General features: G+C 47.7%; 1 protein-coding gene across 2 annotated transcripts in view; it reads right to left on the bottom strand.

The window, feature by feature from the left end:
* Positions 1–8,706, bottom strand: part of MED1 (mediator complex subunit 1) — a 33,208-nt gene extending 24,502 nt beyond the window's left edge. Inside the window, exons 1-4 of one of the 2 annotated variants that reach the window (XM_073683415.1) lie at positions 8,560–8,706; positions 5,651–5,750; positions 5,501–5,579; positions 5,369–5,423 (exon numbers count right to left, since the gene is read on the bottom strand). In XM_073683415.1, coding sequence (XP_073539516.1) covers positions 5,369–5,423; positions 5,501–5,579; positions 5,651–5,737 — 221 coding nt within the window. In that variant the 5' untranslated portion in view covers positions 5,738–5,750; positions 8,560–8,706. Of the gene's footprint in view, positions 1–5,368; positions 5,424–5,500; positions 5,580–5,650; positions 5,754–8,559 lie in introns of both variants that reach the window. The other variant, XM_073683416.1, reaches the window with a different exon arrangement.
* Positions 8,707–15,685: the final 6,979 nt, after the last annotated feature.

Genomic DNA, 15,685 nt, shown 5'->3' with positions numbered 1-15,685 from the left:
TAGGCAGGGGACACTTTGTGAGGAGGATGAGGAGGAGTCAATGGATGAGGAAGACATCTGTCCAGAGGAGGGAGGTACACAATGCTCTAGTAGTCAGTATCTAGAGCGAGGGTGGGGTGATGCAGAGCAGGCAGAGATCACGCCTCAAGCAGGGGACAGCGTTTCTTGGCCAGTTGGCAGTCTGCAGCACATGGTTGATTTCATGCTGCAGTGCCTGAGAAACGACCGCCGCATCGCCCACCTTCTCAACACGACTGATTATTGGGTGTCCACCCTCCTAGATCCTCGCTACCGGGACAACTTACAAAGCCTCATAACACCGTTGAACCGGGAGCGTAAAATGCGGGAGTACCAAGACGCACTGGTGCATTCCATCATGTTCTCCATTCCAACCGAGAGCAGTGCTGCTAGTGCTTTACAAAGCAGCTCAGTGCGTCGAGGCAGTGGAGGAAGCTCTGCACAAAGAGGGAGCAGAAGCAGCGCCTCAGCACAAGGCAAGACCAGTATGGCCGAAATGTGGCAAAGTTTTGTGTCCCCGCCGCCACAAATTTCTACACCATCACAGACGGCTCCAGTCAGCAGGAGGCAACGTTTCCGTCAGATGGTGACAGACTACATGTCTTGCCCTCTTAGTGTACTCCCAGACGGCTCTTCTCCCTTCAAGTTTTGGGTCTGTAAGCTGGATACATGGCCAGAGCTTAGTCAGTATGCACTGGAGGTGCTAGCTTGCCCTGCTGCTAGTGTATTATCGGAACGCGTCTTTAGTGCCGCAGGTGGTGTACTAACAGACCGTCGCATGCGACTATCCTCCGATAACGTTGACCGGCTTACTTTTCTCAAAATGAACAAGGCCTGGATCTCTCATGAATTTGCCAGTCCTCTTCCAGAATAAATAATTGGTTGGCAACAGTATCCAGGTCTCCTGTTCTGTTCATGTTTCTACCACCTGAACTGTAATCCCTGAGCTCCAGCACCGCCAGTTGGCGCTCGGAAGTGCCATCTGCACAGTCAACACTTGCTGCCGTGTTATTGGGGTTCAGTAACGTCAGCTGTTCCCCTGCTGTGCGGACGGCAATTTCTCCTGCTCTGTCCACATCCACTGCACTACTGATTTAAAACCTCCTCCAAATACACCTCTGGCTCCTCTGTTTTCAGTATTATCCCTGAGCTCCAACACCGCCAGTTGGCGCACGGAAGTGCCATCTGCACAGTCAACACTTGCTGCCGTGTTATTGGGGTTCAGTAACGTCAGCTGTTCCCCTGCTGTGCGGACGGCAATTTCTCCTGCTTTGTCCACATCCACTGTACTACACATTTTAAAGTTACTCCAATTACACCTCTGGCTCCTCTGTTTTTATTCTTATCCCTGGGCTCCAACACCGCCAGTTGGCGCTCGGAAGTGCCGTCTGCACAGTCAACACTTGCTGCGGTGTTATTGGGGTTCGGTAACGTCAGCTGTTCCCCTGCTGTGTTCACGGCAATTTCTCCTGCTCTGTCCATATTCACTGTGCTACTTATTTAAAACTTGCTCCAATTACACCTCTGGCTCCTCTCTATTTTTATTCTTATCCCTGGGCTCCAGCACCGCCAGTTGGCGCTCGGAAGTGCTGTCTGCACAGTCAACACTTGCTGCCGTGTTATTGGGGTTCGGTAACGTCAGCTGTTCCCCTGCTGTACGGACGGCAATTTCTCCTGCTTTGTCCACATCCACTGTACTACACATTTTAAAGTTGCTCCAATTACACCTCTGGCTCCTCTGTTTTCATTCTTATCCCTGGGCTCCAGCACCGCCAGTTGGCGCTCGGAAGTGCCGTCTGCACAGTCAACACTTGCTACCATGTTATTGGGGTTCAGTAACGTCAGCTGTTCCCCTGCTGTGCGGACGGCAATTTCTTCTGCTCTGTCCACATTCTCACTACTACAGATTTTAAAGTTGCTCCAATTACACCTCTGGCTCCTCTATTTTCAGTATTATCCCTGAGCTCCAACACCGCCAGTTGGCGCTCGGAAGTGCCGTCTGCACAGTCAACACTTGCTGCCGTGTTATTGGGGTTCAGTAACGTCAGCTGTTCCCCTGCTGTGCGGATGGCAATTTCTCCTGCTCTGTCCACATTCTCACTACTACAGATTTTAAAGTTGCTCCAATTACACCTCTGGCTCCTCTGTTTTCAGTATTATCTCTGGGCTCCAGCACCGCCAGTTGGCGCTCGGAAGTGCTGTCTGCACAGTCAACACTTGCTGCCGTGTTATTGGGGTTCGGTAACGTCAGCTGTTCCCCTGCTGTGTTCACGGCAATTTCTCCTGCTCTGTCCATATTCACTGTGCTACTTATTTAAAACTTGCTCCAATTACACCTCTGGCTCCTCTCTATTTTTATTCTTATCCCTGGGCTCCAGCACCGCCAGTTGGCGCTCGGAAGTGCTGTCTGCACAGTCAACACTTGCTGCCGTGTTATTGGGGTTCGGTAACGTCAGCTGTTCCCCTGCTGTACGGACGGCAATTTCTCCTGCTTTGTCCACATCCACTGTACTACACATTTTAAAGTTGCTCCAATTACACCTCTGGCTCCTCTGTTTTCATTCTTATCCCTGGGCTCCAGCACCGCCAGTTGGCGCTCGGAAGTGCCGTCTGCACAGTCAACACTTGCTACCATGTTATTGGGGTTCAGTAACGTCAGCTGTTCCCCTGCTGTGCGGACGGCAATTTCTTCTGCTCTGTCCACATTCTCACTACTACAGATTTTAAAGTTGCTCCAATTACACCTCTGGCTCCTCTGTTTTCAGTATTATCCCTGAGCTCCAACACCGCCAGTTGGCGCTCGGAAGTGCCGTCTGCACAGTCAACACTTGCTGCCGTGTTATTGGGGTTCAGTAACGTCAGCTGTTCCCCTGCTGTGCGGACGGCAATTTCTCCTGCTCTGTCCACATCCACTGTACTACTGATTTAAAACCTCCTCCAAATACACCTCTGGCTCCTCCGTTTTTAGTATTTACCCTGGGCTCCAATACCGCTAGTTGCTGCTCAGAAGTGCCGTCTGCACAGTCAACGCTTGCTCCAGTGTTATTGGGGTTCAGTAACGTCAGCTGATCCCCAGCTGTGTGTCCGGCAAATTCTCCTGCTTTGTCCACATCCACTGTACTACGGATTTAAAACCTCCTCCAAATACACCTCTGGCTCCTCTGTTTTTAGTATTTACCCTGGGCTCCAGCACCGCCAGCTGGTTCTCGGCAGTTCCATTGGCTCTTGTACCTTCTGCTACCCATCCGGGTTCCAGTACCGTCAGCTGGTCCTCGGTAGTTCCATTTGCTCTTGTATCTTCTGCTACCCATCCGGGTTCCAGTACCGTCAGCTGGTTCTCGGCAGTGTCTTTGGCACGGGTACTCCCTCCTGCCCAGCCTGGTTCCAGCACGCCAGCTGTTTCCGGGTAGTGTCAACGTCACTTTGCCTCCAATGCGTTGTCCTGTCGTGTTGCGGTCGGGTTAGCCGACTCTATGGTGCCTGCAGTTTAGGTGACTCCTATGTGGGCTGCGGGATCTGGCAATGAAGGCTGGTTCCATAGTGCCAATAGGACAAGCACCCCCTGTAGGACTGTGGGTTTTGGTAACTGCGGCCGGCTCGCGGCCGTGAACTTTTTTTTACATGGGTACCTTCTGCTACCCATCCGGGTTCCAGTACCATCAGCTGGTTCTCGGCAGTGCCTTTGGATTAGGTGCCTCCTTCTCGGTATCCAAGTTCCACCAACGTCTGCTGGTCCTTGGTAGTGCTTTCTGGCACAGGTACCTCCTGCTTAGTAACAGAGTTCCAGTAACATCAGCTGGTCCTCGGTAGTTCCATTGGCTCTTGTACCTTCTGCTACCCATCCGGGTTCCAGTACCGTCAGCTGGTCCTCGGTAGTTCCTCAGCTTTCTTGTACCTTCTGCTACATTTCCAAGTTCAAGCTTTTTGAAATGGTTCTTGGTAATCACTCTGGATCTCCCTGACGAGGACCCTGAAGACAAGGACCCTGAAGACCAACCCTAAGAAGACGAGGACCCCGAAGACAATGACCCTGAAGACGAGGACCCTGAAGACGAGGACCCTGAAGACGAGGACCCTGAAGACGAGGACCCTGAAGACGAGGACCCTGAAGACCACCCCGAAGAAGACGAGGACCCTGAAGACCACCCCGAAGAAGACGAGGACCCTGAAGACCACCCCGAAGAAGACGAGGACCCCGAAGACGAGGACCCAGAAGACCAACCCGAAGAAGACGAGGACCCCGAAGACGAGGACCCCCGAAGACGACGACCCTGAAGACCACCCCGAAGAAGACCAAGAAGATGACCCTGAAGAAGTTGACCAAGAAGACAAAGAAGAGAAGACAAGCACCAAGATACAGAAGAACAAGAGACAGAAAACCAAGAAGCAGAAATACAAGAAGCTGCAGAACAAAAAGCGGAAGAACATTAAGCATAAGACTAAAAATCAGAGCAAAAGATAATATCTAAATTATAAGCAGAAGATGACTAAGCAGTGTATGGGGGTGAGTCCGTTCCTCCTCGTGGTGCCCCTGGAAAAGACCTGCTGCTGCAGGCCAAACTGAACGCGGACAAATCCTGTTGTAAATCTTTTGTGACGGGCAGAACGAAAGGTGTAATGTCCAACCTTTTATAGATAACTACAGGAATGCCTGTCACAAATAAGAATATGATGAAGAAGAAGAATATGAAGAAGATGAAGAAGTAGAATATGAAGAATGTAAAAAAAAGAATAATACGAAGAAGGTGAAGAAGAAGAAGGTGAAGAAGAAGTGGATGAAAAAGATGCTGAGGATGATGAAGGAGAAAGTGTGGGAGAAGTAAAAAAGAAGGTGAAGAGCATGGAAGTAGTGAAACATAAATATCTGACAAAATATAAAAATACTTAACATAGTTAATATTTCCGTAACTCAGAACATAATAAAAAAATATTAATTCCTGCTATTCCATTTGATTGGGCTAAACCTCTATGCCTTTATTGTCTCCCCCACCTCCCCCAATACATTCTACATTATTCTTAGTTGTTTTCCTTCATGTAGAAATAACCTACAAGGAAAGAAAGGGTTTATTTTAATTCCGATATTTATGTCCCATTGACTTGCATTGGTTTCCGGTATCGGAATCGGCGATATCCGATACTTTTTCGGTATCGGTCCGATCCAATCCGATCCGATATTTCCCGATATCGGAAGGTATCGCTCAACACTAGTTACAAGTCTACCTACTAGAGTGAAGGCTAATACTGCGGCATGAGGGTGTCAGCCCTTTTATAGTCCATATTCAACAAGAACACATGGGTACAACATCAGTGTCGTCAGCTTCATAAATGACATACAACTTTTACACCTTACCCATTTTGTCTTGCTATAGACTCCAGGCGGTCCGTCATGGCAGACAGGGAAGAGACTGTAAGCAGAAAGGTCTGATTACTGCCCTACTAGGAGAAGAATCATCTGCATTAGTGGCCATGGGTCACTACTCACCTTTTAAAGCTTTCTGTAGAGTTTCCAGACAACTCACTAAGTGCTGGTGACCTCCCGTCATCATCCCAGTCCTCTTCTCCTGCAATAACTGAAACATTGGTACAAGTGCCTACCGACACATAAGTAGTCTGCAGATCTCAAGTTTCTTACCATAATTTGTCGCACCAACTTAATAGTTTCAGGCCATGGTCGATTCTGGCTGTACTTGGCATGGAGGCGTTCTAGGAGGGAACTCATTTTAGCTGGGACCCTGCTGGTGAAAAAAAATCAGATTATTACCATGAATAAGAAATAAAAGTATAATCAGACATAACACAGAAGATAAGTGATAGGCAGCGGCAATAGTGATCAAATATATCTGGATATCAAGGATCAATTGTAACCAATGCTTAAAGGGGTTGTCCATTATGCAGATACTGGTGACCTATCCCTATAGGATCAGTGGGGTCAGCGCACCCAACTATCAGCTGTTATCAGCCCCAAGGACAATGAGATGTAGACAGTGCAGAGGGGAACAGCACAGCTCGTCCGTCACTGTCCGATGCCTGCAGCCAGGTATAGCAGCTCATCTCCTGTTATTTCAATATGGAGTGGCTACTAAATAATTGGACGGAGTTTGTTGGTCCTCTCTATACACACCGGGCCCGCTGCGGAGGTGATAATAGCTGATTGGTGAGGGTGCAATGTGACGGACCCCCACCGATCTGATATTGATGACCTATTCGAAGGATAAGTCATCACATCAAAGTAGTGGACAAGCCCTTTAAGAGAAAATATGCTCCATAATTATTTTAATATGGAGAATACAAGTATTTACTGAAACAGTCATGTCAGGAGAGGCCAGAGACGTTCATCATTGATATGGCCTTTACTTAAAAGGGTGAAGGAATCAATGTTATTACTCCCTCACTCGTCCCAATCAGCTCATGTAATGATACCAATCTATGGTACCACCATGTTTTCTGTTCAAGTGCAATCTGACAAAACATCAGATCGCAGTCGAACCAATGTTATTCTATGGGGCCGCGCACATGTCTGAGTTTGATCCGATTATCTGATTGCATTCGGCCGTGCAAGTGAATGAGTGCATGGAAAACATTTGACTGCACTCGGATGACATCTGAGCGTAGTCTGATTTCCGCGCACTGACAATGGAGAATTTTTTTCCCTCATCTGAATCGGATAACACTATGCTGATCAGAGTGTCATTAGCATAATCGGCCCAATTCTCTCAGATTAGAGAATCTACGACCGTGTGACCCCGGCCTTAGACAAGCCGATCGTAGAAAGCAAGTTCCCGATTATTATAGCCCTTTAGTGACACCACTGATATCGTAGTCTCTGTCACTACTTTATGCTGTCTTGAGATTGAAAACCATAAACCTGGTGACAGAGTCCTTTTAATTTCCACAAAAACCCCTGTCTTTTATGCCTTGAACCTGTGCGTTTTTGGCATGTTTTTTTTCACAACACTTGATAAGGGGATGTATGGTCTATCAGAAAGTGGACAGTGAAGGGACACAGGCTAAATTCTGTGGCATGAAACTGCATAACTTGACGTAACTTAGTGGACCGAAGTAACCAATAGATGATGTAAACTTCCGTACACAGTCTAAAAATGCGCCACTTTTGTCTTCCAACATGATAAACGGGTGCATTTCAAGACTGTCTAAAAATTATACAGCTCTCAGCTCGTGTCAAAAAATTGGAATGGATCCAAGCAGGAAAAAAAGGAAAAACCTGCTCAAGATTCATGTATGTGATGTAAGCTATTCCTTCTGACCCCCCCCCCCCCTTCAAAAGCTGGGGAGATTAACTAAAATCACTGCCAGACAGCTCAGGTGGTCTTATATTATACAGGGGGCATCTACTGCTCTCCCCTGAAAAAAACAGGATCAGATGCTAAAAGTCAACAGGTCCGACCTCTTCTCCCCCGACATGCGGAGAGATGGGGGCCGCTATACACATAAGGCTATGTGCACACACAGTTTTTATCTTACGCAAAAAAAATCCCTAAAAAAACAAACCTGCGGGAATTAAACTCCTCCTCTTCATTCCTGTTGTGAAACCACTTTGCGGGTCATATCTTCAGTCTTTTGAGTGATATTTTTTCCCACTGACCGGACATTGGAGGATGAGTTTATATTTGCGTTGCCAATTCCAGTTTTTCCCGAAAAAAAAATGAAAATGACGGAGGGTTGAATGCGTGACACGCAATGCACCCCACAGACTTATGGGTATCGGCATGGTGTCTGTCCTTGTGATGAGAAGAACAGCACTGTGATGGATTCTGCACATGTGAACAGAGTAGAAAGGTTGTCTAAGCTTAGAAACAGCGCCCCCTTGTCCGTAGGCCGTGTCTGGTATGGCAACTCAGTTCTATACAAGTGAGTGCAATACCAGACATTGACCATATGAAACAAGAGGCGCTATTTCTGCAAAATAAGGTGGTCCCTTTAGAGTACGGGTCCTCATCATGGATACGCTGCAGATTCCCTGCCTGGATAAGGGGGATGGTAAATCAGACGCACATTACTGTATAAGAAAGTGACACGCTGCAAAAAAGACCCCTTAAAGCGTCGGTCCGATACGTCTCCACATCGAGCAGCGATGACGTTGGGCTGGTACGTACCTGCCGGGCGGCGGCCATGATCAGTATGGTACACCTGTAATATTCATGTACACAATGCCCACGTCCTGGCAGGCACAACCTCATGGCTCGCTTCCCAGGAAAGACCCTCTAAGGAATCAGGAAAGTAAGCTGGGGCCTGTCCGGACAATAAACTCCTTTTAAAGGGGCACTCCACCTATAATGCATGGACACGACATTCAGGAGTCGGTGTCATCAGGACCAATCTCCCCACAGAAGTGGGAAAAGCCGGAGACAGCTGCGGCCATCTCCCCAGTCGGCAGAAAGGGTTAACGCTCCCCGGTCCGCCGTCATCCACATCTCCCCTCCATCCACACGGAGATCTCCGGTCTCACCGTCACCCATCATGGAGGCAGCGGAGTCCGGGCCGCTCCTCATCAGCGCTCACACACCCGTACCCCGCACTCACCCTGCGCCTTGTTACCCGGGTGTTCCTCCGTTGCGGGCGGCCGCGGCCTGCTCCCCGATCCCAGCACCACCCGGAACCTCCGCCGATTTCCCATTGAGCTCGCGAGACTTCCACGAGATTAGCGTAATGATTCGGGGAACAGAACGCGAGAGCACTGCGGGCCTCGCTAGTAACGATGGTAACAGGAGAGTAACGCCGGGGAGCGCCGCTAGGTGGCAGCAGTCTCCTTTCATTTCCCATTTAGTTCAGGAAGTGAAAGGAGTTCACTGCCAGCAGGAAAGTAAGTGTTACCCATAGCAACCGTGCTGTTACCCTTAGCAACCGACCACAGACACTTCACTTTTAGTGTTTTTCAGTAACAATAGTGTAATCTACATCTAAAAATACTGTAACCCCTTCCAGGCCCCAGACTGGGTCAATAAGATCCAGCAAGGTTCAGGCGACAGCCTATAAACAATGGACGCCATGGTTTATGGGTAATAAATATATGATCTGCAGAGGTCCATATTTGGCAAGTTTATGTAAACCCTGCCCAAATTGGGTGCTCATCGGAGGAGCGGCCCTAAGGGTGAGGTCTAACCATCTCCAGAAATGTGGGCAGCTATGGAGGTCAAACAAGTGGAAACCCCACCGATCACATGAGCAGAGGTTGCTTGTCTCCCGGTGCATGGAACGGTAGCGCACATGTGGTGATTGCGCCATTCACTGTCTATGGTTTCACATACACCGTACTCCGATAGTCCCACAGAAGTGAATGGAGGTCACACATGGGACCGGAGGAACAACAGTGCGCACAAAGGCCAGAACCCCAGCAGTCATACACTTATTGCCGGTCCTGGAGACATCGTCCTCAAAAGAGGTGGACGTTACACAAGTCTGCCAGAAATGGATGTTCCTGGGAGCATTTTGGGGCATTCTCAAGCCGGGGTCACACGTCCGTATTTTCTCTCATCCCGGAAAATCACCCTCTGATCATGATGAGGAAAAGATACAAAATCATTTCTCTATCTTCTCCAATTCTGTCAGTCCATGAAATTGTCATCCAAGTGAAGTCCGATTTTTCCCACGGACTCACTGACTTGCATGGCTGAGAGTGTTTCGGATATTGGATGCAATACGGTCGTCTACACGAGCCCTTAAGCAAATTCAGGTGGGGTTATTCCCAAAATATTACGTTTTGGGAATAACTTGTTTTTAACATTTACTGATGGTCGGGGGTCTGAAGGCTAGGACCTCTTCCAAACCCTGCAATACCAAGACTAGGGCTCTGGAACCCAGGAACAACCATCTTGAATCTTGAGGTGCGTACGCCCAAGTTCCATTCATTGTCTATGGGGCTGCTTGAAAAAAAACAATGGCTATAAAGGATGTTAGGAGGTACGCTGTTGGTTTAACTTCTTTTTTGTTGCCTGCATGGTCAGCCATTGACTGTAATAGACCACCATCAAGATTCTTGATGAAGCTAAGTGGACGGACTCCATTGCCTCTACTAATCGGTCCAATCTGCACAAAGTAGATATTGATAGGCAATACATTTCTTTTGTGGAAAAATAAGTATAATCCCATTTCTATTGTAATTTTCTCCACTTTTTTGGCATAAATTATGGTGAATTTGTTGACTGTACTCGGCCACGCCCTTTTTGTAAGCTCATCTCACATTTGAAAAAAATGTGTAAAAATTTCAACATTTGAAACAGTTACAACAGAATTCTGACAAAAACTGATAAATTGAGGCCATAGATTCCAGATCTACACCCCCACTGTATACGGACTCTAGACCAGTGTTTCTCAATCTCCAGTCCTCACCACCTCCAACACATCATGTTTTCAGGATTTCCTTAGTAATGACAGATGAGAGAACCTGTGCCAATTTCTGATGCCTTAAAGTGAACCTGTCACCAGAAAAAAATGCTATTAACCCATACCTCCCAACTTTTGAAGAAGAGAAAGAGGGACAGATCATGCGGCAAATTTTGGCCACGCCCCTGGCCACACCCAATCCACGCCCGTTAACCATTTCTTTCTCCCCTGGCAGGAGGAGTTGTCAGAGGGGCACTGGTAATGAGGGGCATTCAGCAGACGGCCCTCATCCCCATTCCTGGTATCCATGGCCTCCTCATCCCCAATCTTGGTATGCATGGCCTCCTCATCCCCAATCTGGGTATGCATGGCCTCCTCATCCCCAATCCTGGTATGCATGGCCCGCTCATCCCTAATCCTGGTATGCATGGCCCCCTCATCCCCAATCCTGGTATGCATGGTCCCCTCAGACCCAATCCTGGTATGCATGGCCCCCTCAGACCCAATCCTGGTATGCATGGCCCCCTCAGACCCAATCCTGGTATGCATGGCCCCCTCAGACCCAATCCTGGTATGCATGGCCCCCTCAGACCCAATCCTGGTATGCATGGCCCCCTCAGACCCAATCCTGGTATGCATGGCCCCCTCATCCCCAATCCTGGTATGCATGGCCCCCTCAGACCCAATCCTGGTATGCGTGGCCCCCTCAGACCCAATCCTGGTATACATGGCATCTCAGACCCAATCCTGGTATGCATGGCCCCCTCAAACCCAATCCTATAATGAATGGCCCCCTCAGACCCAATCCTGGTATGCATGGCCCCCTCAGACCAAATCCCAATATACATGGCCCCCATCGCTGCCCAGCGCTGCGTTCTGTCTGCCAGCTACTCATTTCAGCATCTGAGGAACGCATGACGTCACTGCCATGCGCCCTCAGATGCCGAGGTGAGCTGCGGGGATATTCACTCCTCTTCACGCCGGGACTATCTGAGTGGAGAGGAGTGAATAGTCATTCTCCTTAATAGTGCACATGGCAGCGGCCGTGCTCCTGCTGCGGCTCCGCGATCCTCTGTGCCTGCTACTAAAGAGAATGAATATTCACTCCTCTCCACGCCCATGGGAGTGGAGAAGAGTGAATATTCATTCTCTCTAATACGGCACACAGGATCGCTATTAAGGAGAATGAATGTTCACTCCCATGGGCGTGGAGAGGAGTGAATATTCATTTCCTTTAGCAGCGGGCACACGTGGTAGCTGCAGCAGCTGGCTACTACCTGTGCCCACTGCTCCACCACCGCAACTCGCCCCACACCCTCCACAGCCGGGAGAGCAGCTGAGCTACACGGTGGCTCAGTGGTTAGTAGTGCAGTCTTGCAGCGCTGGGGTCCTGGGCTCAAATCCCACCAAGGACAACATCTGAAAGGAGTTTGTATGTTCTACCCGTGTTTGCGTGGGTTTCCTCCGGGTTCTCCGGTTTCCTCCCACACTCCAAAGACTTACTGATAGGGAATGTAGATTGTGAGTCCCAATGGGGACAGCGATGATAATGTATGTGAAGTGCTGTGGTATTAATGGCACTATATAAATGAGTAAAATAAATAAATAAATAGCCATGACGCGGGACTGAGCCCTCAAAGAGGGACAGTCCCGTGGAAACCGGGACAGTTCGGAGCTATGATTAACCAGCAGATATGGGGTTAATCTGCCGGTTAATAGTGTTATTATGCTGCCCGGTGCCTGCACTTAGCCGAACTATGCAGGTCTCAATCACGGGGGCAGCGCCGGAGCTGGTTCACTCACCTCTCTGAATATACAGAGTGGCGGCCCCCGGCCCTGACTGACACTGGCTCTGTATTGGGGGCGGCTGTCAGTCTGGGCCGAGGGCGCAGTTACAGCTGAACTCACGCCTGTGCCGCGTCCGTAGCTGAAAACCAAGCGCTGCCGGGGGAATAAAGTTCATTTTGTCCCCGCAATGTTCGGCTAAGTACTGGCGCCTGGCAGGTTAATAACGTTATTAACCTGCAGATTAACCCCATATCTGCAGGTTAATAACATTTTTTTTTTTATTCTAAAGACTGAATGTGGTATCATTATTTGGTGAAATGTCACTTCTTTGGCTAGTTTGTATCCTATCAATCCTGCCTATGTACAATACCACCCATTTTATGCCAGAAAACTAACATGTCAATTCCGATTCAGTTTTCTTTCTGATAGGCCAGAAAGCAGAACTGCTGCACGTGTATATACTGTATGTAATTCTACTGTATCTATCTATATATAGATATATCTATATATAGATAGATATATCTATATATAGATATATAAATAGATATATACACTGCTCAAAAAAATAAAGGGAACACTTAAACAACAGAATATAACTCCAAGTAAATCAAACTTCTGTGAAATCAAACTGTCCACTTAGGAAGCAACACTGATTGACAATCAATTTCACATGCTGTTGTGCAAATGGAATAGACAATAGATGGAAATTATTGGCAATTATCAAGACACCCTCAATAAAGGAGTGGCTCTGCAGGTGGGGACCACAGACCACATCTCAGTACCAATGCTTTCTGGCTGATGCTTTGGTCACTTTTGAATGTTGGTTGTGCATTCACACTCGTGTTAGCATGAGACGGACTCTACAACCCACAGAAGTTGCTCAGGTAGTGCAGCTCATCCAGGATGGCACATCAATGCGAGCTGTGGCAAGAAGGTTTCCTGTGTCTGTCAGCGTAGTGTCCAGAGGCTGGAGGCGCTACCAGGAGACAGGCCAGTACACCAGGAGACGTGGAGGGGGCTGTAGGAGGGCAACAACCCAGCAGCAGGACCGCTACCTCCGCCTTTGTGCAAGGAGGAACAGGAGGAGCACTGCCAGAGCCCTGCAAAATGACCTCCAGCAGGCCACAAATGTGCATGTGTCTGCACAAAGGGTTAGAAACCAACTCCATGAAAGTGGCATGAGGGCCCGACGTCCACAGATGGGGGTTGTGCTCACAGCCCAACACCGTGCATTTGCCACAGTACACCAGGATTGGCAAAGTCGCCACTGGCGCCCTGTGCTCTTCACAGATGAAAGCAGGTTCACACTGAGCACATGTGACAGGCGTGACAGAGTCTGGAGACGCCGTGGAGAGGGATCTGCTGCCTGCAACATCCTTCAGCATGGCCGGTTTGGCAGTGGGTCAGTAATGGTGTGGGGTGGCATTTCTTTGGAGGGCCGCACAGCCCTCCATGTGCTCGCCAGAGGTAGCCTGACTGCCATTAGGCACCGAGATGAGATTCTCAGACCCTTGTGAATCCATATGCTGGTGCGGTTGGCCCTGGGTTCCTCCTAATGCAGGATAATGCCAGACCTCATGTGGCTGGAGTGTGTCAGCAGTTCCTGCAAGATGAAAGCATTGACGCTATGGACTGGCCCACCAGTTCCCCAGACCTGAATCCGATTGAGCACATCTGGGACATCATGTCTTGCTCCATCCACCAGCGTCACGTTGCACAACAGACTGTCCAGGAGTTGGCGGATGCTTTAGTCCAGGTCTGGGAGGAGATCCCACAGGAGACCATCCGCAACCTCATCAGGAGCATGCCCAGGCGTTGTAGGGAGGTTATACAGGCACGTGGAGGCCACACACAATACTGAGCCTCATTTTGACTTGTTTTAAGGACATTATATCAAAGTTGGATCAGCCTGTAGTGTGTTTTTCCACTTTAATTTTGGGGTGACTCCAAATCCAGGCCTCCATTGGTTAATAAATTTGATTTCCATTGATGATTTTTGTGTGATTTTGTTGGCAGCACATTCAACTTTGTGCTCCCAACAAAGTGTTCCCTTTACTTTTTTGAGCACTGTATATATATATATATATATATATATATATATATAGATATAGATATAGATATAGATATAGATATAAATACACTGGGCAGGTTATTCCTATAGATAGGAAACATTATATATAAATGATTATGTTATTATGTAGCGTGCAACTTTAATAAGAGAACTGCTGCTTCCCGTGAACCAAATAGCAAAGAGTTCCTGTTATTAGCAGAATCCAGACATAGTGGCAGATCTGTCTTACAACTGATACCACCAATGCTTTACAGATCTCACCAATTTATTGATCCATTGAGGCGTCGTACATTTTTATGGGCAGAAGAGTATTGCAAACAGAACTATTAATACTGTCAAATCTGATAACATTTGCAATCGTACCCTCAAATGCAAATGTGACCAGAGTTTCATATTGGTAAGACTGAATATTTTTACTTCTGTCTTATGACATTAATTCTATGGACTTAAAGGGCATCTGGCAGCAAATTTTTGTTATGTAATCTGAGAGCGGCATGATGTAGGGGCAGAGACCCTGATTCCAGCGATGAATCACTTACTAGACTGCTTGCTGCAATTTTGATAGGATCCATGTTTTCTCTGTCGTAGATGTAGCAGTGCTCAGAATGCTGAGCTGTGTATAACCCCGCCCACACCACTGATTGGCTGCGTACACTTTACAGTGTCACCAATCAGTGGTGGGGGCGGGGGATACACATTAGCTGGACTCTCCTGCACATGAGACCTAGTCCTCTAGCAATAATCTCCTGTTGATAAAACACTGATTGTATTGAAACTACAGCACACAGCCTAATAAGTGACACATCTGTGTAATCAGACTCTCTACTCCTACACCATGCTGCTCTGAGATTAAATAGCAAAAACCTGTTGACAGATTAACTTTAATGTAAAAAAATTGACAAGTTTCATATCCGATGCAAGTGGAAGCAGCGGAAGCCCATTGATTATTATGGGGTCCATCTGAGTTCCATTAACTGTTCATTTTTAGAACGGAAAAAAAAGTGCATCATGCAAAACGTCTTATATTCTACAAACTGACGCTTTACAGAACCCAGATGGATCCCTTAATAATGAATGGGCTCCCTCTGCTTGCAGCAGTTACAGAATGGATCCATTTTTTTTTTACATTAATTCCATTTGCCTGTTCCTGAAAACAGAATAGGGACAAGGAAAATCCAAAAAAGAAGTGTGAATATAGTCTTACAGAGGTTTGTTAATCAGTTATAGAAATTGATACTGTACTGATAGGAGTTGTTCAGACAGTGGAAATAGGAAAAATCCATCCAGGTTTACATGCACATTTCTCTTTTCAACAGAAATAGATGATGATTACGAAACATACATTTGATATCGGCAGCAGATATGGCATGCAGTGTAGCATTCTGCAGCATGTCCTGAAATTCACCCAGATTCTTTTTTTCACCATGTTAGATTTATAGATTTATAAAAATCCCACATTTGTTGTAC

Source organism: Phyllobates terribilis, unplaced genomic scaffold, assembly GCF_046119375.1.
Source record: "Phyllobates terribilis strain yellow unplaced genomic scaffold, ASM4611937v1 Scaffold_5__5_contigs__length_657084704, whole genome shotgun sequence".
NCBI classification, from domain to species: Eukaryota; Metazoa; Chordata; class Amphibia; order Anura; family Dendrobatidae; genus Phyllobates; species Phyllobates terribilis.
This window is presented reverse-complemented; position numbering and strand designations above follow the sequence as displayed.